At 49.1% G+C, this 18519-nt stretch overlaps 3 protein-coding genes across 4 annotated transcripts in view; 1 reads left to right on the plus strand and 2 right to left on the minus strand.

The window, feature by feature from the left end:
• vipas39 (VPS33B interacting protein, apical-basolateral polarity regulator, spe-39 homolog) overlaps nucleotides 1-3981 on the minus strand; it is a 16408-nt gene extending 12427 nt beyond the window's left edge. Inside the window, exons 1-9 of the mRNA XM_078275110.1 lie at nucleotides 3924-3981; nucleotides 3329-3421; nucleotides 2920-3025; nucleotides 2703-2840; nucleotides 1902-1940; nucleotides 1541-1605; nucleotides 1380-1436; nucleotides 981-1073; nucleotides 859-892 (exon numbers count right to left, since the gene is read on the minus strand). Coding sequence (XP_078131236.1) covers nucleotides 859-892; nucleotides 981-1073; nucleotides 1380-1436; nucleotides 1541-1605; nucleotides 1902-1940; nucleotides 2703-2840; nucleotides 2920-3025; nucleotides 3329-3421 — 625 coding nt within the window. The 5' untranslated portion in view covers nucleotides 3924-3981. The remainder of the gene's footprint in view (nucleotides 1-858; nucleotides 893-980; nucleotides 1074-1379; nucleotides 1437-1540; nucleotides 1606-1901; nucleotides 1941-2702; nucleotides 2841-2919; nucleotides 3026-3328; nucleotides 3422-3923) is intronic.
• Nucleotides 3982-4056: 75 nt separating this feature from the next.
• On the plus strand, nucleotides 4057-14313 carry LOC144533482 (activator of 90 kDa heat shock protein ATPase homolog 1-like). Its single transcript, XM_078274856.1, has 8 exons — nucleotides 4057-4153; nucleotides 5377-5567; nucleotides 5681-5763; nucleotides 6273-6390; nucleotides 6474-6559; nucleotides 12490-12636; nucleotides 13345-13498; nucleotides 14152-14313. The coding sequence occupies exons 1-8, from the start codon at nucleotides 4074-4076 to the stop codon at nucleotides 14307-14309; spliced, it is 1017 nt and encodes a 338-aa protein (XP_078130982.1). The 5' UTR covers nucleotides 4057-4073; the 3' UTR covers nucleotides 14310-14313.
• A 1494-nt stretch (nucleotides 14314-15807) lies between these two features.
• The window catches only part of brf1b (BRF1 general transcription factor IIIB subunit b), a 34916-nt gene continuing 32204 nt past the window's right edge, over nucleotides 15808-18519 (minus strand). For both annotated transcript variants that reach the window (XM_078274561.1, XM_078274560.1), the window contains 3 exons: nucleotides 17821-17872; nucleotides 16256-16424; nucleotides 15808-16057 (listed from right to left, as the gene is read on the minus strand). In XM_078274561.1, coding sequence (XP_078130687.1) covers nucleotides 16026-16057; nucleotides 16256-16424; nucleotides 17821-17872 — 253 coding nt within the window. In that variant the 3' untranslated portion in view covers nucleotides 15808-16025. The remainder of the gene's footprint in view (nucleotides 16058-16255; nucleotides 16425-17820; nucleotides 17873-18519) is intronic.

An 18519-nucleotide genomic window follows, 5' to 3' on the forward strand; every position in this document is an offset into this window, starting at 1 on the left:
GAAGAGTTAGCTTAGAGAGGGAACGTACAGCAACAAAGAGTTAGCTTAGAGAGGGAACGTACAGCAACAAAGAGTTAGCTTAGAGAGGGAACGTACAGCGGCGAAGAGTTAGCTTAGAGAAGGAACGTACAGCAACAAAGAGTTAGCTTAGAGAAGGAACGTACAGCAACGAAGGAACGCACAGCAACAAAGAGTTAGCTTAGAGAAGGAACGCATAGCAGCGAAGAGTTAGCTTAGAGAAGGAACGTACAGCAACAAAGAGTTAGCTTAGAGAAGGAACGTACAGCAGCGAAGAGTTAGCTTAGAGAGGGAACGTACAGCAACAAAGAGTTAGCTTAGAGAGGGAAAATACAGCAGCGAAGAGTTAGCTTAGAGAAGGAACGTACAGCAGCGAAGAGTTAGCTTAGAGAGGGAAAATACAGCGGCGAAGAGTTAGCTTAGAGAGGGAACGTACAGCAACAAAGAGTTAGCTTAGAGAGGGAACGCATAGCAGCGAAGAGTTAGCTTAGAGAGGGAACGTACAGCAACAAAGAGTTAGCTTAGAGAGGGAAAATACAGCAGCGAAGAGTTAGCTTAGAGAAGGAACGTACAGCAGCAAAGAGTTAGCTTAGAGAGGGAAAATACAGCGGCGAAGAGTTAGCTTAGAGAGGGAACGTACAGCGGCGAAGAGTTAGCTTAGAGAAGGAACGTACAGCAGCGAAGAGTTAGCTTAGAGAAGGAACGTACAGCAGCGAAGAGTTAGCTTAGAGAGGGAACGTACAGCAACAAAGAGTTAGCTTAGAGAGGGAAAATACAGCGGCGAAGAGTTAGCTCGGGAAGCTAGGGGACAGCGAGCGATGACAGCGTCCTGAGACTCACCTTTACTCAGAGTCCTCTTCAGATAAATTAAAACCTGAAAAGGAAAAAGAGGTCAGCTGTTTTTGTTAATACAGTTTCTGTGTTGATAAAGTTGTTGTGGAGAAGATTATAAATAAAGTTACAGCGGTGATGACATTTCCGTCGTGAGCGCTGACAGCGTAATCCAGCAGCAGCAGTTTGTCCTGAAGAGAGCGGAACTTCTCCAGAGAAACCGTCTGAAACACACACACATATATATTACTGTACATGTATACTTTATATACTAATACACACACATGATACTGCTGTTAGTTTACTCCTGTATATACTAATACACACACATTATACTGCTGTTAGTTTACTACTGTATATACTAATACACACACATTATACTGCTGTTAGTTTACTCCTGTATATACTAATACACACACATGATACTGCTGTTAGTTTACTCCTGTCTATACTAATACACACACATTATACTGCTGTTAGTTTACTCCTGTATATACTCTGTAGTGTCCTACAGTGTGAAGGCATGTTACCTTTCCTTGCTGCATTCTCTGGACCGTCTCCTCAGGCGACCAATCACTGACGTAATCCTGACATCACAACAGGATGATGTCATCATTAGTACACAACAGGATGACATCATCATTAGTACACCAAATTAAGTCTTTCATCAGATTAAGAGTCTGGTTGTTACCTTGTATTCAGATTTGGGTTTTCGGAGTTCTGGAGCGTAGAGCCTGACAGACGAGTCGCTGAGAGCTAAAACCCCAAAACATCAGTTACACACACACACACACACACACACACACACACACACACACACATACACAGACAGACACAAAGACACACACACAGACACAAAGACATACACACACAAATACACACACAAATACACAGACAGACAGACAGACAGACAGACACACACACACACAGTTATTTTTGTATTCATGTGTGTATGAACATTGTTGTCTGTGTGTGTAATGTGTTATAATATAATATATATATATATATATATGTGTAATATAATAAATGGTGTACTAGTGTAGTAGACTCACTGTCAGTGACCGACTGGAAGGTCCCTCCTCTAGTTTTTCCTGCAGAGAGAAACAGATCCAACGATCAGTCTGTTCCTCCCGTTCTCTTCAGGAGAGCCCTGCGTCCAGAGCCCTGCGCCCAGAGCCCTGCGCCCAGAGCCCTGCGCCCAGAGCCCTGCGTCCAGAGCCATGCGTCCAGAGCCATGCGTCCAGAGCCCTGCGCCCAGAGCCCTGCGCCCAGAGCCCTGCGCCCAGAGCCCTGCGCCCAGAGCCCTGCGTCCGCAGCCATGCGTCCAGAGCCCTGCGTCCGCAGCCATGCGTCCAGAGCCCTGCGTCCAGAGCCCAGAGCCCTGCACCCAGAGCCATGCACCCAGAGCCCTGCGTCCAGAGCCCTGCGTCCACAGCCACGCGCCCAGAGCCCTGCGCCCGCAGCCATGCGTCCAGAGCCATGCGTCCAGAGCCCTGCGTCCAGAGCCCTGCGTCCAGAGCCCTGCGTCCAGAGCCCTGCGCCCGCAGCCATGCGTCCAGAGCCCTGCGCCCAGAGCCCTGCGTCCAGAGCCCTGCACGCAGAGCCCTGCGCCCAGAGCCCTGCGCCCGCAGCCATGTGTCCAGAGCCCTGTGCCCAGAGCCCTGCGTCCAGAGCCCTGCACGCAGAGCCCTGCGCCCAGAGCCCTGCGCCCGCAGCCATGTGTCCAGAGCCCTGTGCCCAGAGCCCTGCGTCCGCAGCTCAGCGCCGCCCAACACCATTGTGATTGGTTAAAAGAAATGTAAACAACCCAGAGAGTGCATTATCCTTTCCCAGAATGCATCTGTGTGTCTCACCTTTGAACAGCGCGCTGAGAGAGTATCCAGAGTGACTCTTGCTGATGCTCGTTGTGTCCGTGTTGATTTTGGGGAAGGCGGGCTCTCTGTCTGTCCTCTGATTGGACGCTGCTGTCTCGTTGACAGACCAGGAAATACCTGCGGAGACACAGGACAATGATCCGTACCCGCCATCCAATCACAGCGCAGAAGGTGTTGAATAATAACGGTGTCTTACTGCCGACTGGCTCGCCGCTCCAGCTGACCTTCTCCACCTCGTCTTCATCGTCGTCTTCCTCCACCAGCGGCCGGATGCTGTTCACCGCCCGCTTCGACTCCTTTAACTGACACACAAACGCTTTGATTACTTTAAAGCAGCCATCGTCAAGTGGCAGGTGAACAGGTGAACAGGTGGACAGGTGGTCAGGTGAACAGGTGAACAGGTGGACAGGTGAACAGATGGACAGGTGGTCAGGTGAACAGATGGACAGGTGAACAGGAAGGACAGGTGGTCAGGTGAACAGATGGACAGGTGAACAGGTGAACAGATGGACAGGTGGTCAGGTGAACAGATGGACAGGTGAACAGGAAGGACAGGTGGACAGGTGAACAGATGGACAGGTGGACAGGTGGACAGGTGGACTCACCCGGCTGAACTCGTCGTCTTCATCGTCGAAGGTGAAGGCTTTAAACTTGGAGCTGTTCCAGTAGTCTTCCTCGTCTGCTTTATTCTTCATCATCTGGAGACAACATTATGTTAGACTGACACGTTCTCAACCAATCAATACAACCATCCAGACAAGCTATAATATGACATATGATACAAATACTGTTAATAAATACATATACATATACACACACACACACATATATATATATATATATATATATATATATATATATATATATATATATATATCTTTTTAAATGCATATGTGTGTGTGTGTGTCTGTGTGTGTGTTTGTGTCTGTGTGTGTGTGTGTGTGTGTGTGTGTCTGTGTGTGTGTTTGTGTCTGTGTGTGTGTGTGTGTGTGTGTGTGTATAGCTGTCAGCCTGTTAGCCTGTTAGCAGCTAACTGCTAACAGCTCATTAGTATAAACCGCGTGCAGCTCTTCTTTGTCTCACGCTGACAAAAGGCGGGAACAGTGACGTCACGGCACGCGGACATATACCGGCCACATTAATCGGAGAGAAATCATAAATAAAGCTGATAATCGATCAGAGACGATCAGCTGTTTTTACCTTCAGCTGCTTCCTCCTCCTCTTCTTCTTCTTCTCTGGCTGAGGGAAGCTTCCGGCCGCGCGGAGGCTGCTGGGAGTTGTAGTGAGGCGGAGCTGGAACCAGCGGATGTGATCAGCTAGAGAGAGAGACAGAGACAGAGAGAGTTAAAGATGGCTAAGTGGGGAGAAGGAGACCCTCGGTGGATCGTGGAGCAGAGAGCTGACGCTACCAACGTCAACAACTGGCACTGGTCGGTTTATATCAGATGATTATTATTATTATTATTATTATTATTATTATTATTATTATTATGTGTGTGTGTGTGTGTGTGTGTGTGTGTGTGTGTGTGTGTGTGTGTGTGTGTGTGTGTGTGTGTGTGTGTGTGTGTGTGTGTGTGTGTGTGTGTGTGTGTGTGTGTGTGTGTCTGTGTGTGTGTGTGTCTGTGTGTTTGTGTGTCTGTGTGTGTGTGTGTGTGTCTGTGTGTGTGTGTGTGTGTGTGTGGTATTTGATCCTCGGCTGGTTCAGCTGTTAAGATATTTTTAAACCTCCTGATTGGATGACAGGCTGTGATGTCAGATGTCAGGTGGTAGCTGTCTGAGGGTAGAAATGACACTAAATCTCACAAATCAGGCTAATATAATAATATCATTTAATACAAAACAAATGTCTGCACGCACACAGACACACACACACACACACACACACACAGAGACACACACACACACACACATACACACACACACACACACACACACACACACACACACACACACACAGACACACACACACACAGACACACACACACACACACACACACACACACACACACACACACACACACACAGCACACACACACACACACCCAGACACACACACACACACAGACACACACACACACACACAGACACACACACACACACACAGACAGCACACACACACACAGACACACACACACACACACACACACACACACACACACACAGACACACAGACACACACACAGCACACACACACACACACACACAGCACACACAGAGACACACACAGAGACACACACACACACACAGACACACACACACACACACAGACACACAGACACACACACACACACACACACACACACACACACACACACGCACACACACACAGCACACACACACACACAGACACACACACACACACACACACACACACACACACACAGACACACACACAGACACACAGACACACACACACACACACACACACACACACACACACAGACACACAGACACACACACACACACACACACACACACACACACACACACACACACACACAGACACACACACACCCAGAGACACACACATGCTAAATATAGGTCAGCTCAAACAGCTGATGGGGAGTTTTCAGGGGAGGACAGCGTCGTAGATTAGTTTGACTGCAGGTGAAGCCAGGTGTTTGACTCCTCCCCCTGTGTGTGACCTCATCAGGACGGAGCGTGATGTTAGCAGCTGGTCATCGGAGCGTCTGCGCCAGCTGCTGTTGGCGGTGCGCGTGGAGGGGCCGGAGGGCGCCAGTCAGCTGACCGACGTCGACAAACTGGAAGGAGAAGCGTCCATCAACAACCGCAAAGGGAAACTCTTCTTCTTCTATGAGTGGACGCTGACAGCCAGCTGGCTCGGTAATCACTTACTAGTTACTAGTAACTAGTTACTAGTTACTAGTTACTAGTTACTTTACACACTAAATGACACTGAGTTAGCTGAATGTGCTGACTGTAAACTGTGTGTTTAGGGACGGCGAGCAGCGGCGTGAAGTACCGAGGAACCGTCCACGTGTCCAACCTGTCGGACGAGAACGATGCCAACGACCTCGACGTGAGCATCAACTTCCTGTTCTGGATGAATGGATGAATAGTTATGTGTGTATTGCAGTATTTGCTGTGTGTATTTATATACAGATCTCAGTGTCTCTGTGTGTATTGCAGTATTTTTCTGTGTGTATTTATATACAGATCTCGGTGTCTCTGTGTGTATTGCAGTATTTGCTGTGTGTATTTATATACAGATCTCGGTGTCTCTGTGTGTATTGCAGTATTTGCTGTGTGTATTTATATACAGATCTCGGTGTCTCTATGTGTATTGCAGTATTTGCTGTGTGTATTTATATACAGATCTCGGTGTCTCTGTGTGTATTGCAGTATTTGCTGTGTGTATTTATATACAGATCTCGGTGTCTCTGTGTGTATTGCAGTTTTTTGCTGTGTGTATTTATATACAGATCTCGGTGTCTCTGTGTGTATTGCAGTATTTGCTGTGTGTATTTATATACAGATCTCGGTGTCTCTGTGTGTATTGCAGTATTTGCTGTGTGTATTTATATACAGATCTCGGTGTCTCTGTGTAAGGACCAGCCCGACACGCCGCTCCTCGGCCTGATGAGGACGCGTGGCGTTCAGGAGGTCCGAAGGGCTCTGGGCCAGTACGTCCAGCAGCTCAAATCAGGTCTGTTACCCAGAATGCAGCAGGCAGGACTAGCCAATCAGTGAGGATCCCTGTAGTAACCAGAGTGACGTGTGACCTCGCAGAGTTCAGCCAGGGGATGATTCTTCCCTCCAACCAACAGCAGAAGACGCCGCAGCCTCCGACACAGAAGAAGACCAGTACGCCTCAGGTAGACCAGCAAATACACCTGTATATGTTCTCCAGACCAGTAAGACTCAGGTAGACCAGCAAATACACCTGTATGTGTTCTCCAGACCAGTAAGACTCAGGTAGACCAGCAAATACACCTGTATGTGTTCTCCAGACCAGTAAGACTCAGGTAGACCAGCAAATACACCTGTATGTGTTCTCCAGACCAGTAAGACTCAGGTAGACCAGCAAATACACCTGTATGTGTTCTCCAGACCAGTAAGACTCAGGTAGACCAGCAAATACACCTGTATGTGTTCTCCAGACCAGTAAGACTCAGGTAGACCAGCAAATACACCTGTATGTGTTCTCCAGACCAGTAAGACTCAGGTAGACCAGCAAATACACCTGTATGTGTTCTCCAGACCAGTAAGACTCAGGTAGACCAGCAAATACACCTGTATGTGTTCTCCAGACCAGTAAGACTCAGGTAGACCAGCAAATACACCTGTATGTGTTCTCCAGACCAGTAAGACTCAGGTAGACCAGCAAATACACCTGTATGTGTTCTCCAGACCAGTAAGACTCAGGTAGACCAGCAAAATACACCTGTATGTGTTCTCCAGACCAGTACGCCTCAGGTAGACCAGCAAAATACACCTGTATGTGTTCTCCAGACCAGTACGCCTCAGGTAGACCCACAAAATACACCTGTATGTGTTCTCCAGACCAGTAAGACTCAGGTAGACCCACAAAATACACCTGTATGTGTTCTCCAGACCAGTCAGACTCAGGTAGACCAGCAAATACACCTGTATGTGTTCTCCAGACCAGTCAGACTCAGGTAGACCAGCAAATACACCTGTATGTGTTCTCCAGACCAGTCAGACTCAGGTAGACCAGCAAAAACACCTGTATGTGTTCTCCAGACCAGTAAGACTCAGGTAGACCAGCAAATACACCTGTATGTGTTCTCCAGACCAGTAAGACTCAGGTAGACCAGCAAATACACCTGTATGTGTTCTCCAGACCAGTAAGACTCAGGTAGACCAGCAAATACACCTGTATGTGTTCTCCAGACCAGTAAGACTCAGGTAGACCAGCAAATACACCTGTATGTGTTCTCCAGACCAGTAAGACTCAGGTAGACCAGCAAATACACCTGTATGTGTTCTCCAGACCAGTAAGACTCAGGTAGACCAGCAAATACACCTGTATGTGTTCTCCAGACCAGTAAGACTCAGGTAGACCAGCAAAATACACCTGTATGTGTTCTCCAGACCAGTACGCCTCAGGTAGACCCACAAAATACACCTGTATGTGTTCTCCAGACCAGTAAGACTCAGGTAGACCCACAAATACACCTGTATGTGTTCTCCAGACCAGTCAGACTCAGGTAGACCAGCAAATACACCTGTATGTGTTCTCCAGACCAGTCAGACTCAGGTAGACCAGCAAATACACCTGTATGTGTTCTCCAGACCAGTAAGACTCAGGTAGACCAGCAAATACACCTGTATGTGTTCTCCAGACCAGTAAGACTCAGGTAGACCAGCAAAATACACCTGTATGTGTTCTCCAGACCAGTACGCCTCAGGTAGACCAGCAAAATACACCTGTATGTGTTCTCCAGACCAGTACGCCTCAGGTAGACCCACAAAATACACCTGTATGTGTTCTCCAGACCAGTAAGACTCAGGTAGACCCAGCAAATACACCTGTATGTGTTCTCCAGACCAGTAAGACTCAGGTAGACCAGCAAATACACCTGTATGTGTTCTCCAGACCAGTCAGACTCAGGTAGACCAGCAAATACACCTGTATGTGTTCTCCAGACCAGTACGCCTCAGGTAGACCAGCAAATACACCTGTATGTGTTCTCCAGACCAGTACGCCTCAGGTAGACCAGCAAAATACACCTGTATGTGTTCTCCAGACCAGTACAGACTCAGGTAGACCCAGCAAAATACACCTGTATGTGTTCTCCAGACCAGTACAGACTCAGGTAGACCAGCAAATACACCTGTATGTGTTCTCCAGACCAGTAAGACTCAGGTAGACCAGCAAATACACCTGTATGTGTTCTCCAGACCAGTACGCCTCAGGTAGACCAGCAAAATACACCTGTATGTGTTCTCCAGACCAGTACGCCTCAGGTAGACCAGCAAATACACCTGTATGTGTTCTCCAGACCAGTAAGACTCAGGTAGACCCACAAAATACACCTGTATGTGTTCTCCAGACCAGTCAGACTCAGGTAGACCAGCAAATACACCTGTATGTGTTCTCCAGACCAGTCAGACTCAGGTAGACCAGCAAATACACCTGTATGTGTTCTCCAGACGAGTACGCCTCAGGTAGACCAGCAAATACACCTGTATGTGTTCTCTAGACCAGTACGCCTCAGGTAGACCAGCAAATACACCTGTATGTGTTCTCCAGACCAGTACGTCTCAGGTAGACCAGCAAAATACACCTGTATGTGTTCTCTAGACCAGTACGCCTCAGGTAGACCAGCAAATACACCTGTATGTGTTCTCCAGACCAGTACGCCTCAGGTAGACCAGCAAATACACCTGTATGTGTTCTCCAGACCAGTACGCCTCAGGTAGACCAGCAAATACACCTGTATGTGTTCTCCAGACCAGTACGCCTCAGGTAGACCAGCAAATACACCTGTATGTGTTCTCCAGACCAGTAAGACTCAGGTAGACCAGCAAAATACACCTGTATGTGTTCTCCAGACCAGTACGCCTCAGGTAGACCAGCAAATACACCTGTATGTGTTCTCCAGACCAGTAAGACTCAGGTAGACCAGCAAAATACACCTGTATGTGTTCTCCAGACCAGTACGCCTCAGGTAGACCAGCAAACACACCTGTATGTGTTCTCCAGACCAGTACGCCTCAGGTAGACCAGCAAATACACCTGTATGTGTTCTCCAGACCAGTACGCCTCAGGTAGACCAGCAAATACACCTGTATGTGTTCTCCAGACCAGTACGCCTCAGGTAGACCAGCAAACAATACAACGTACAGGCTTACTTATTTTATAATTTAGAAGCAGAGAAATGAATCTTCTTCTTCTTCTAGAAGTCTTCTGTGTGATCGTGATCCATAATTATGAATCCATGACTCACGTAACGTGACGGTGGATATCGCTGCATGGCTTCAAGCCAGCGTCGTTCTAAATGTTTAGCATGAAAGCTAACATTTGGACCTTTCCAGAGAGATCTTCTGTGTGAGTGGAGATCCTTCCAGAAGCCCAGAACTACATTTCCCTTTCAGAGACTATGAAGAATGATCACTTTACTATTAGCACTGGACATGTTGACGTGAAAGTGTACAATTGGACCAATCAGAGGCTGTCTTTCTGACTAGCGTTTTCGTCTTTGGTCCGTGATGTTGATGCTACGTATTCTAAATGTGGAACGAGCCAGCCGAGTGATGCGTCGCAGTTGGACAGTACTGTGAAGGACGCACATCCAGGGCGTATTCAGCTGGGATGAATGGTGATTTGGGGTTTTTACTAACGTGTGTGATGTGTTAAAGGGCCCTATTTTACAGATCTGAGGTCACGGCGTGAAGCTCCTGCTGCAGGTGTGTTTAGGGCGTGTCCAAATCCACTTTTACTAGTTTAACAGCTGATAAAAGGGTCCGTGTGCCGGGGTCATGGTTCTAAAGGGTTGACCTTAGTGTCTTCATTAATCAGAGGTGTGTTCTGGGCGTAACATGCAATCAACCAATCAGAGATCATCTCCCATTCCCTTTAAAAGCCAGGCGCGTTTGGACCTTGGAGCATTGCTGTTATGATGGAGGATCTGCACCGTAATATTTTTATTATTATATTATCTCCCTATGCACCTGAACACACCTCCCTGTAAGACCACCACACCCAGAATGTACCTGAACACACCTCCCTGTAAGACCAGCATGCCCAGAATGTACCTGAACACACCTCCCTGTAAGACCAGCACACCCAGAATGCACCTGAACACACTGTAAGACTAGCATGCACCTGAACAGACCTCCCTGTAAGACCAGCACGCACCTGAACACACCTCCCTGTAAGACCAGAATGCACCTGAACACACCTCCCTGTAAGACCAGCATGCACCTGAACACACCTCCCTGTAAGACCAGAATGCACCTGAACACACCTCCCTGTAAGACCAGCATGCCCAGAATGCCTGAACACACCTCCCTGTAAGACCAGCATGCCCAGAATGCACCTGAACACACCTCCCTGTAAGACCAGCACCCAGAATGCACCTGAACACACCTCCCTGTAAGACCAGCACACCCAGAATGCACCTGAACACACCTCCCTGTAAGACCAGCACACCCAGAATGTACCTGAACACACCTCCCTGTAAGACCAGCATGCACCTGAACACACCTCCCTGTAAGACCAGCATGCACCTGAACACACCTCCCTGTAAGACCAGCCCAGAATGCACCTGAACACACTGTAAGACTAGCATGCACCTGAACACACCTCCCTGTAAGACCAGCATGCACCTGAACACACCTCCCTGTAAGACCAGAATGCACCTGAACACACCTCCCTGTAAGACCAGCTTGCACCTGAACACACATCCCTGTAAGACCAGCATACACCTGAACACACCTCCCTGTAAGACCAGTATGCACCTGAACACACCTCCCTGTAAAACCAGCATGCACCTGAACACACCTCCCTGTAAGACCAGCATGCCCCTGAACACACCTCCCTGTAAGACCAGCATGCACCTGAACACACCTCCCTGTAAGACCAGCACGCCCAGAATGTACCTGAACACACCTCCCTGTAAGACCAGCATGCACCTGAACACACCTCCCTGTAAGACCAGCATGCACCTGAACACACCTCCCTGTAAGACCAGCATGCACCTGAACACACCTCCCTGTAAGACCAGCATGCCTCTGAACACACCTCCCTGTAAGACCAGCATGCCCCTGAACACACCTCCCTGTAAGACCAGCATGCCCAGAATGTACCTGAACACACCTCCCTGTAAGACCAGCATGCCCCTGAACACACCTCCCTGTAAGACCAGCATGCCCCTGAACACACCTCCCTGTAAGACCAGCATGCACCTGAACACACCTCCCTGTAAGACCAGCATGCCCCTGAACACACCTCCCTGTAAGACCAGCATGCCCCTGAACACACCTCCCTGTAAGACCAGCATGCACCTGAACACACCTCCCTGTAAGACCAGCATGCACCTGAACACACCTCCCTGTAAGACCAGCATGCCCAGAATGTACCTGAACACACCTCCCTGTAAGACCAGCATGCCCCTGAACACACCTCCCTGTAAGACCAGCATGCACCTGAACACACCTCCCTGTAAGACCAGCATGCACCTGAACACACCTCCCTGTAAGACCAGCATGCACCTGAACACACCTCCCTGTAAGACCAGCATACACCTGAACACACCTCCCTGTAAGACCAGCATGCACCTGAACACACCTCCCTGTAAGACCAGCATGCACCTGAACACACCTCCCTGTAAGACCAGCATGCCCAGAATGTACCTGAACACACCTCCCTGTAAGACCAGCATGCCCCTGAACACACCTCCCTGTAAGACCAGCATGCACCTGAACACACCTCCCTGTAAGACCAGCATGCCCCTGAACACACCTCCCTGTAAGACCAGCATGCCCCTGAACACACCTCCCTGTAAGACCAGCATGCACCTGAACACACCTCCCTGTAAGACCAGCATGCCCCTGGGCCACAGATCTAAATCGTCAGATGAATAGTTGTATATTTGTGTTTCCCCTGATTGTTAAAACGTGGGAGAACTATGGTTTATTGTTGAGTTCTGTCTTTGTCTTTATAATCCTACAAGAGGTCAAACATATCCTGATAGAACAGCTTCTCCTGAAGGTTGTTGAGGTTAGAAAGCATTATAACATGAGACCAGGTGAGTCTGTGACCTCTGACCTCCTACAGATTAGCCCCGCCCCCAGGTGCTCCTCTGGCCCCGCCCCCAGGTGCTCCTCTGGCCCCGCCCCCTGCCCTACTACATGCAGCTTTACTCTGAAGGAGACCTTCCAGACGTCTGCTGCCGAGCTGTACACCACATTCATCAGCCAGGAGGTACCACAGTACTGCAGTACTACCGTAGTAGTACTGCTACGGTAGTACTACTACGGTAGTACAGTACAACGTAGACTCGCTGTATTTCACACACTTTTGACGTGTGTGTCTCTGTGTGTGTGTATGTGTGTGTGTGTGTGTGTGTGTGTGTCTCTGTGTGTGTGTGTGTGTGTGTGTGTGTGTGTGTCTGTGTGTGTGTGTCTCTGTGTGTGTGTGTATGTGTGTGTGTGTGTGTGTGTGTGTGTCTGTGTGTGTGTGTGTGTGTGTGTGTGTGTGTGTGTGTGTGTGTGTGTGTGTCTCTGTGTGTGTGTCTCTGTGTGTGTGTGTGTGTGTATGTGTGTGTGTGTGTCTCTGTGTGTGTGTCTCTGTGTGTGTGTGTGTGTAGTGTATGTGTGTGTGTGTGTGTGTGTCTCTGTGTGTGTGTGTGTGTGTGTGTCTCTGTGTGTGTGTGTGTGTGTGTGTGTGTCTCTGTGTGTGTGTGTGTGTGTGTGTGTGTGTGTCTCTGTGTGTGTGTGTCTGTGTGTGTGTGTGTGTGTGTGTCTCTGTGTGTGTGTGTGTGTGTGTGTGTGTGTGTGTGTCTGTCTCTGTGTGTGTGTGTGTGTGTCTCTGTGTGTGTGTGTGTGTGTGTGTGTGTGTGTGTGTGTGTCTGTGTGTGTGTGTCTCTGTGTGTGTGTGTGTCTGTCTCTGTGTGTGTGTGTGTGTGTGTAGTTGGTGCAGGTGTTTACCCGCTGTGCTGCAGTAGTTGAGGGGCGGCGAGGCGGCCGGTTCCAGATGTTGGAAGGCAGCGTCAGCGGCGAGTTCAGCCAGCTGGTCCCGGAGCGCAGCATCCAGATGAGGTGGCGCTTCAGGACGTGGCCCAGCGGTACGATGATGTCACAATGATGTCATAATGATGTCATGATGACCCTCTTTTACTATTTTGTTGTGTATGTTTGTTTTTGTATGTATGCACCATTCACCAAGGCAATGAACCCTTTTCAGATTCTGATTACTTAGCTGCATTCAGGAACAGTCTGACTCCTGAGCGTCGTGTGTTGTGTCTCTGCTGCTGCATTCGGGGACAGTCTGACTCCTGAGCGTCGTGTGTTGTGTCTCTGCTGCTGCATTCAGGGACAGTCTGACTCCTGAGCGTCGTGTGTTGTGTCTCTGCTGCTGCATTCGGGGACAGTCTGACTCCTGAGCGTCGTGTGTTGTGTCTCTGCTGCTGGATTCAGGGACAGTCTGACTCCTGAGCGTCGTGTGTTGTGTCTCTGCTGCTGCATTCAGGGACAGTCTGACTCCTGAGCGTCGTGTGTTGTGTCTCTGCTGCTGCATTCAGGGACAGTCTGACTCCTGAGCGTCGTGTGTTGTGTCTCTGCTGCTGCATTCAGGGACAGTCTGACTCCTGAGCGTCGTGTGTTGTGTCTCTGCTGCTGCATTCAGGGACTATCTGACTCCTGAGCGTCGTGTGTTGTGTCTCTGCTGCTGCATTCAGGGACAGTCTGACTTCTGAGCGTTGTGTTGTGTCTCCATCAGAGTGTTTCGCCACTGTGAGTCTGGAGCTGCAGCAGCGAGGAGACGAGACGGAGCTGAGGATGGCGTGCAGCGGCGTCCCGGCAGCAGAGGAGGACGCCACCAGAGAGGGCTGGCGTCGCTTCTACTTCCAGGCCATCAGGCAGACGTTCGGATACTGACCCACGCCACGCTCCCACGCCACGCTCCCATGCCACGCTCCCACAGTCCCACGCTCCCACGCCACGCTCCCACGCCACGCTCCCACAGTCCCACGCTCCCACGCCACGCTCCCACAGTCCCACGCTCCCACGCCACGCTCCCACGCCACGCTCCCACAGTCCCACGCTCCCACAGTCCCACGCTCCCACGCCACACTCCCACAGTCCCACGCTCCCACGCCACGCTCCCACAGTCCCACGCTCCCACGCCACGCTCCCACAGTCCCACGCTCCCACGCCACGCTCCCACAGTCCCACGCTCCCACGCCACGCTCCCACAGTCCCACGCTCCCACGCCACGCTCCCACAGTCCCACGCTCCCACAGTCCCACGCTCCCACGCCACGCTCCCACAGTCCCACGCTCCCACAGTCCCACGCTCCCACTCCACGCTCCCACAGTCCCACGCCACGCTCCCACAGTCCCACGCTCCCACATTCCCACTCTCCCACGCCACGATGCCACGCTCCCGCGCCACGCTCCATCTCCCCCACGAGATGAACCCACAGCTGCTGCGTCTCGGAGTAAACCTCTATATATGGGCGCCCGCTCTACCAACTGAGCTAACCGGGCGCCCTGCATAACAAGTCTACCTCCGTCTCTAGATGATGTCATTTAGGTAACGACGGATCCATTTATGTTAGAATAGAGATAGCTTAGCTATGCTAACCATGCTAACACTTTCATCTTGACCTTTGACCCTCTGATTGGCTGTTCCCGTGTTGACCTTTGACCTCTGATTGGCTGTTCCCGTGTTGACCTTTGACCTCTGATTGGCTGTTCCCATGTTGACCTTTGACCTCTGATTGGCTGTTAAAGGTGAAAGTGTGTTTCCATCTGACTGCTTTAAAGCCAATAAAAACCTGTGTGATGACATCACACCCTGTTTTGCTGTCTGATTGGTAGATGGAATAGATTTGAAGCTAACATTTGGATTGTGTTGTCGACCTTAAAATGTCTCAGTGGATGACCTCACTGCTCCACTTCCTGCCCAGCCTCTGAACGCATGAAAATAGACAGTGTGTGTGTGTGTGTGTATATGTGTGTGTGTGTCTGTGTGTGTGTCTCTGTGTGTGTGTGTGTGTGTGTGTCTGTGTGTGTGTGTGTGTGTATATGTGTGCTTGTTTTACTATATTCATGGGGTCCAAAAACCGGGAAATACTGTATACTTGTGGGGTCTGCACAGCCTTGTGGGGCCAAAATGCTGGACCCCCCAAGGTTAAAGGTCTGTTTGAGGGTTAAGACCTGGTTTTAGGATTAGGGTTAGAATGAGGTTCTGGTTAGGGTGAGGGTAAGGGTTAAGGTTAGGCATTTAGTGGTGATGGTTAAGGTTAGGGTAAGGGGCTAGGGAATGCATTATGTCAATGACGGGTCCCCACAAAGATAGGGAAACGTGTCTGTGTGTGTGTGTGTGTGTGTGTGTGTGTGTGTGTGTGTGTGAATAACGTTTGGACAGTTAGTTTTGTCTTCCTGTCGTCAGGACCAATCAGAGTCCATCGACACGTTTAATAAGAAAACAAACATCTACACAGCTTATAAAAATACACTTTTTACAATATGACCACGTTTTAAAATCTCTTTCAGTTCATCAACGAGAGTTTAATCCATCACAGATTAGGGTTTGTGGAGCCTTCTGATTGGACGGAGAGTTTGGTCACTGGAGGTCAAAGGTCAGCAGCTAGAAGACTTCCTCCTCCTCACAGCCGTAATCTGGAGACACAAACCAACCAATCAGGAAACAGAAACCAACCAATCAGGAACAGAAAGAAAACTTTATTTACACTTCTGCGTCAAACGTTATTTGGTATTAGGTACATATTTCATTCATAAAGTACACACATACGATACCTTTCACAATAAAACAAAAATTACAAAGTCAAGCCCTCCAGAATAAAAGCCCGGACTGACCTCCAACGAGTTGCAGAGCGCTGACGCATTCCTCCTCTTCCACCACGACCTCCTCTTCCTCCTCCTCTTCCTCCGCCTCCGCCACGGCGGCAGGCGGGGGGGAGGGGGCCGCGTCGGGTTCAGGGTAAGAGGTCACTTCAGCTGCTGCCATGGTGACGGGGTTTTCTGCCTAAAGGCGGGAAACAGTTTCAGCTTTTAATTAATGATGTGTAGATAACGGCCACGCAGAATCTTAAAACTACACCAGACATGGAGACACGTCCCTTCGTCTACACGCAGACATAGACACGTCCCTCCGTCTACACCAGACATAGACACGTCCCTCCGTCTACACACAGACACGTCCTTTCATCTACACGCAGACATAGACACGTCCCTCCGTCTACACCAGACGGAGACACGTCCCTCCGTCTACACCAGACGGAGACACGTCCCTCCGTCTACACCAGACGGAGACACGTCCCTTCGTCTACACCAGACGGAGACACGTCCCTCCGTCTACACGCAGACACGTCCCTTCGTCTACACGCAGACATAGACACGTCCCTCCGTCTACACGCAGACATAGACACGTCCCTTCGTCTACACCAGACGGAGACACGTCCCTCCGTCTACACGTAGACACGTCCCTCCGTCTACACCAGACGGAGACACGTCCCTCCGTCTACACCAGACGGAGACACGTCCCTCCGTCTACACGCAGACATAGACACGTCCCTTCGTCTACACCAGACGGAGACACGTCCCTCCGTCTACACGGAGACACGTCCCTCCGTCTACACCAGACATAGACACGTCCCTCCGTCTACACCAGACGGAGACACGTCCCTCCGTCTACACCAGACGGAGACACGTCCCTCCGTCTACACCAGACGGAGACACGTCCCTTTGTTTACCTAGTTCTTTTCTTTAGAATCAAGTCCTGTTTATCTTTTGAAGCAGAAAAACAGCTTGTAAAAACAACCTTCTTGTCTGTTTTGGACTATGGTGACATGTTATATATGTATTCAGCCTCCCAGTGTCTTCATGCTTTGGACACGGTGTTTCATGGACAAACTCAAGATCTCATACTCATCACTGTTTGCTGTTTTCTGCCTCTCAATCAGGCGTTGGATGCACTGGCATCTTTTTATTTATAAAGCAGTATTAGGACTACTTCCTCCTTATCTGAACACTTACATCCTCCCGAGGTCTGCAGGGACATATCACTAGTCCCTAAAGCCCGCACTGACTTTGGTAAGAAGGCTTTTAGTTGTGCAGCAGCATCTGCATGGAGTCAGCTTCAGAATGAACTACAGTCTCTTTTTATTCTTTTAAAGGATCCTGCAGAACGGGAGTCTGTCTGTCACTGGTTTTAAACTGATTTAGGACCCAGATTTCTCTTTCTGATGACGTTGTTGTTTGAATATGATGAGTGAAAGTGTGTCTATGTTTTTACTTGTTATTGTCTTTGTATTTATTTGAAACCACGCTGCTGCCACTTCCAGGACACTCTTGTTTTTTAGTTTTTTTTATCCTGGTTAAATAAAGGTTTGAATGAATGAATAAGGACGCTGTGACATCACCTGCAGCGCTGTTTTCTTCTTCTTAGATGTGGAGGACAGGAGGAGGCGCACCCTGCAACAACAAGATGAACGGATTACTTATCAAACTAATACATTAATCTCCAACTATTTTAATAATCCATTAAGGTAAGGTAACTTTATTGTCTCCGAGGGGCAATTATTTATATAGCCAGCAGACAACAATACAGCAACACATGAAATACCCCCTAATACTGGATCTGAAGTCTCTTTATATAGACCTTAGTGGTCCCCTAATACTGTATCTGAAGTCTCTTTTATATAGACCTTAGTGGTCCCCTAATACTGTATCTGAAGTCTCTTTATATAGACCTTAGTGGTCCCCTAATACTGTATCTGAAGTCTCTTTTATATAGACCTTAGTGGTCCCCTAATACTGTATCTGAAGTCTCTTTTATATAGACCTTAGTGGTCCCCTAATACTGTATCTGAAGTCTCTTTATATAGACCTTAGTGGTCCCCTAATACTGTATCTGAAGTCTCTTTATATAGACCTTAGTGGTCCCCCTAATACTGTATCTGAAGTCTCTTTATATAGACCTTAGTGGTCCCCTAATACTGTATCTGAAGTCTCTTTATATAGACCTTAGTGGTCCCCTAATACTGTATCTGAAGTCTCTTTTATATAGACCTTAGTGGTCCCCTAATACTGTATCTGAAGTCTCTTTATATAGACCTTAG

The sequence above is a fragment of the Sander vitreus genome, chromosome 18, assembly GCF_031162955.1.
Source record: "Sander vitreus isolate 19-12246 chromosome 18, sanVit1, whole genome shotgun sequence".
Taxonomy (NCBI): Eukaryota; Metazoa; Chordata; class Actinopteri; order Perciformes; family Percidae; genus Sander; species Sander vitreus.

Excerpts from the sequence above, each read along its gene's own strand:
- LOC144533482 (XM_078274856.1), top strand. The coding sequence starts at position 4,074 with ATGGCTAAGTGGGGAGAAGGAGACCCTCGGTGGATCGTGGAGCAGAGA. Across the intron at positions 6,560-12,489 it reads AGAAGACCAGTACGCCTCAG|ATTAGCCCCGCCCCCAGGTG; the intron begins GTAGACCAGCAA and ends GACCTCCTACAG. Across the intron at positions 12,637-13,344 it reads CCACATTCATCAGCCAGGAG|TTGGTGCAGGTGTTTACCCG; the intron begins GTACCACAGTAC and ends GTGTGTGTGTAG.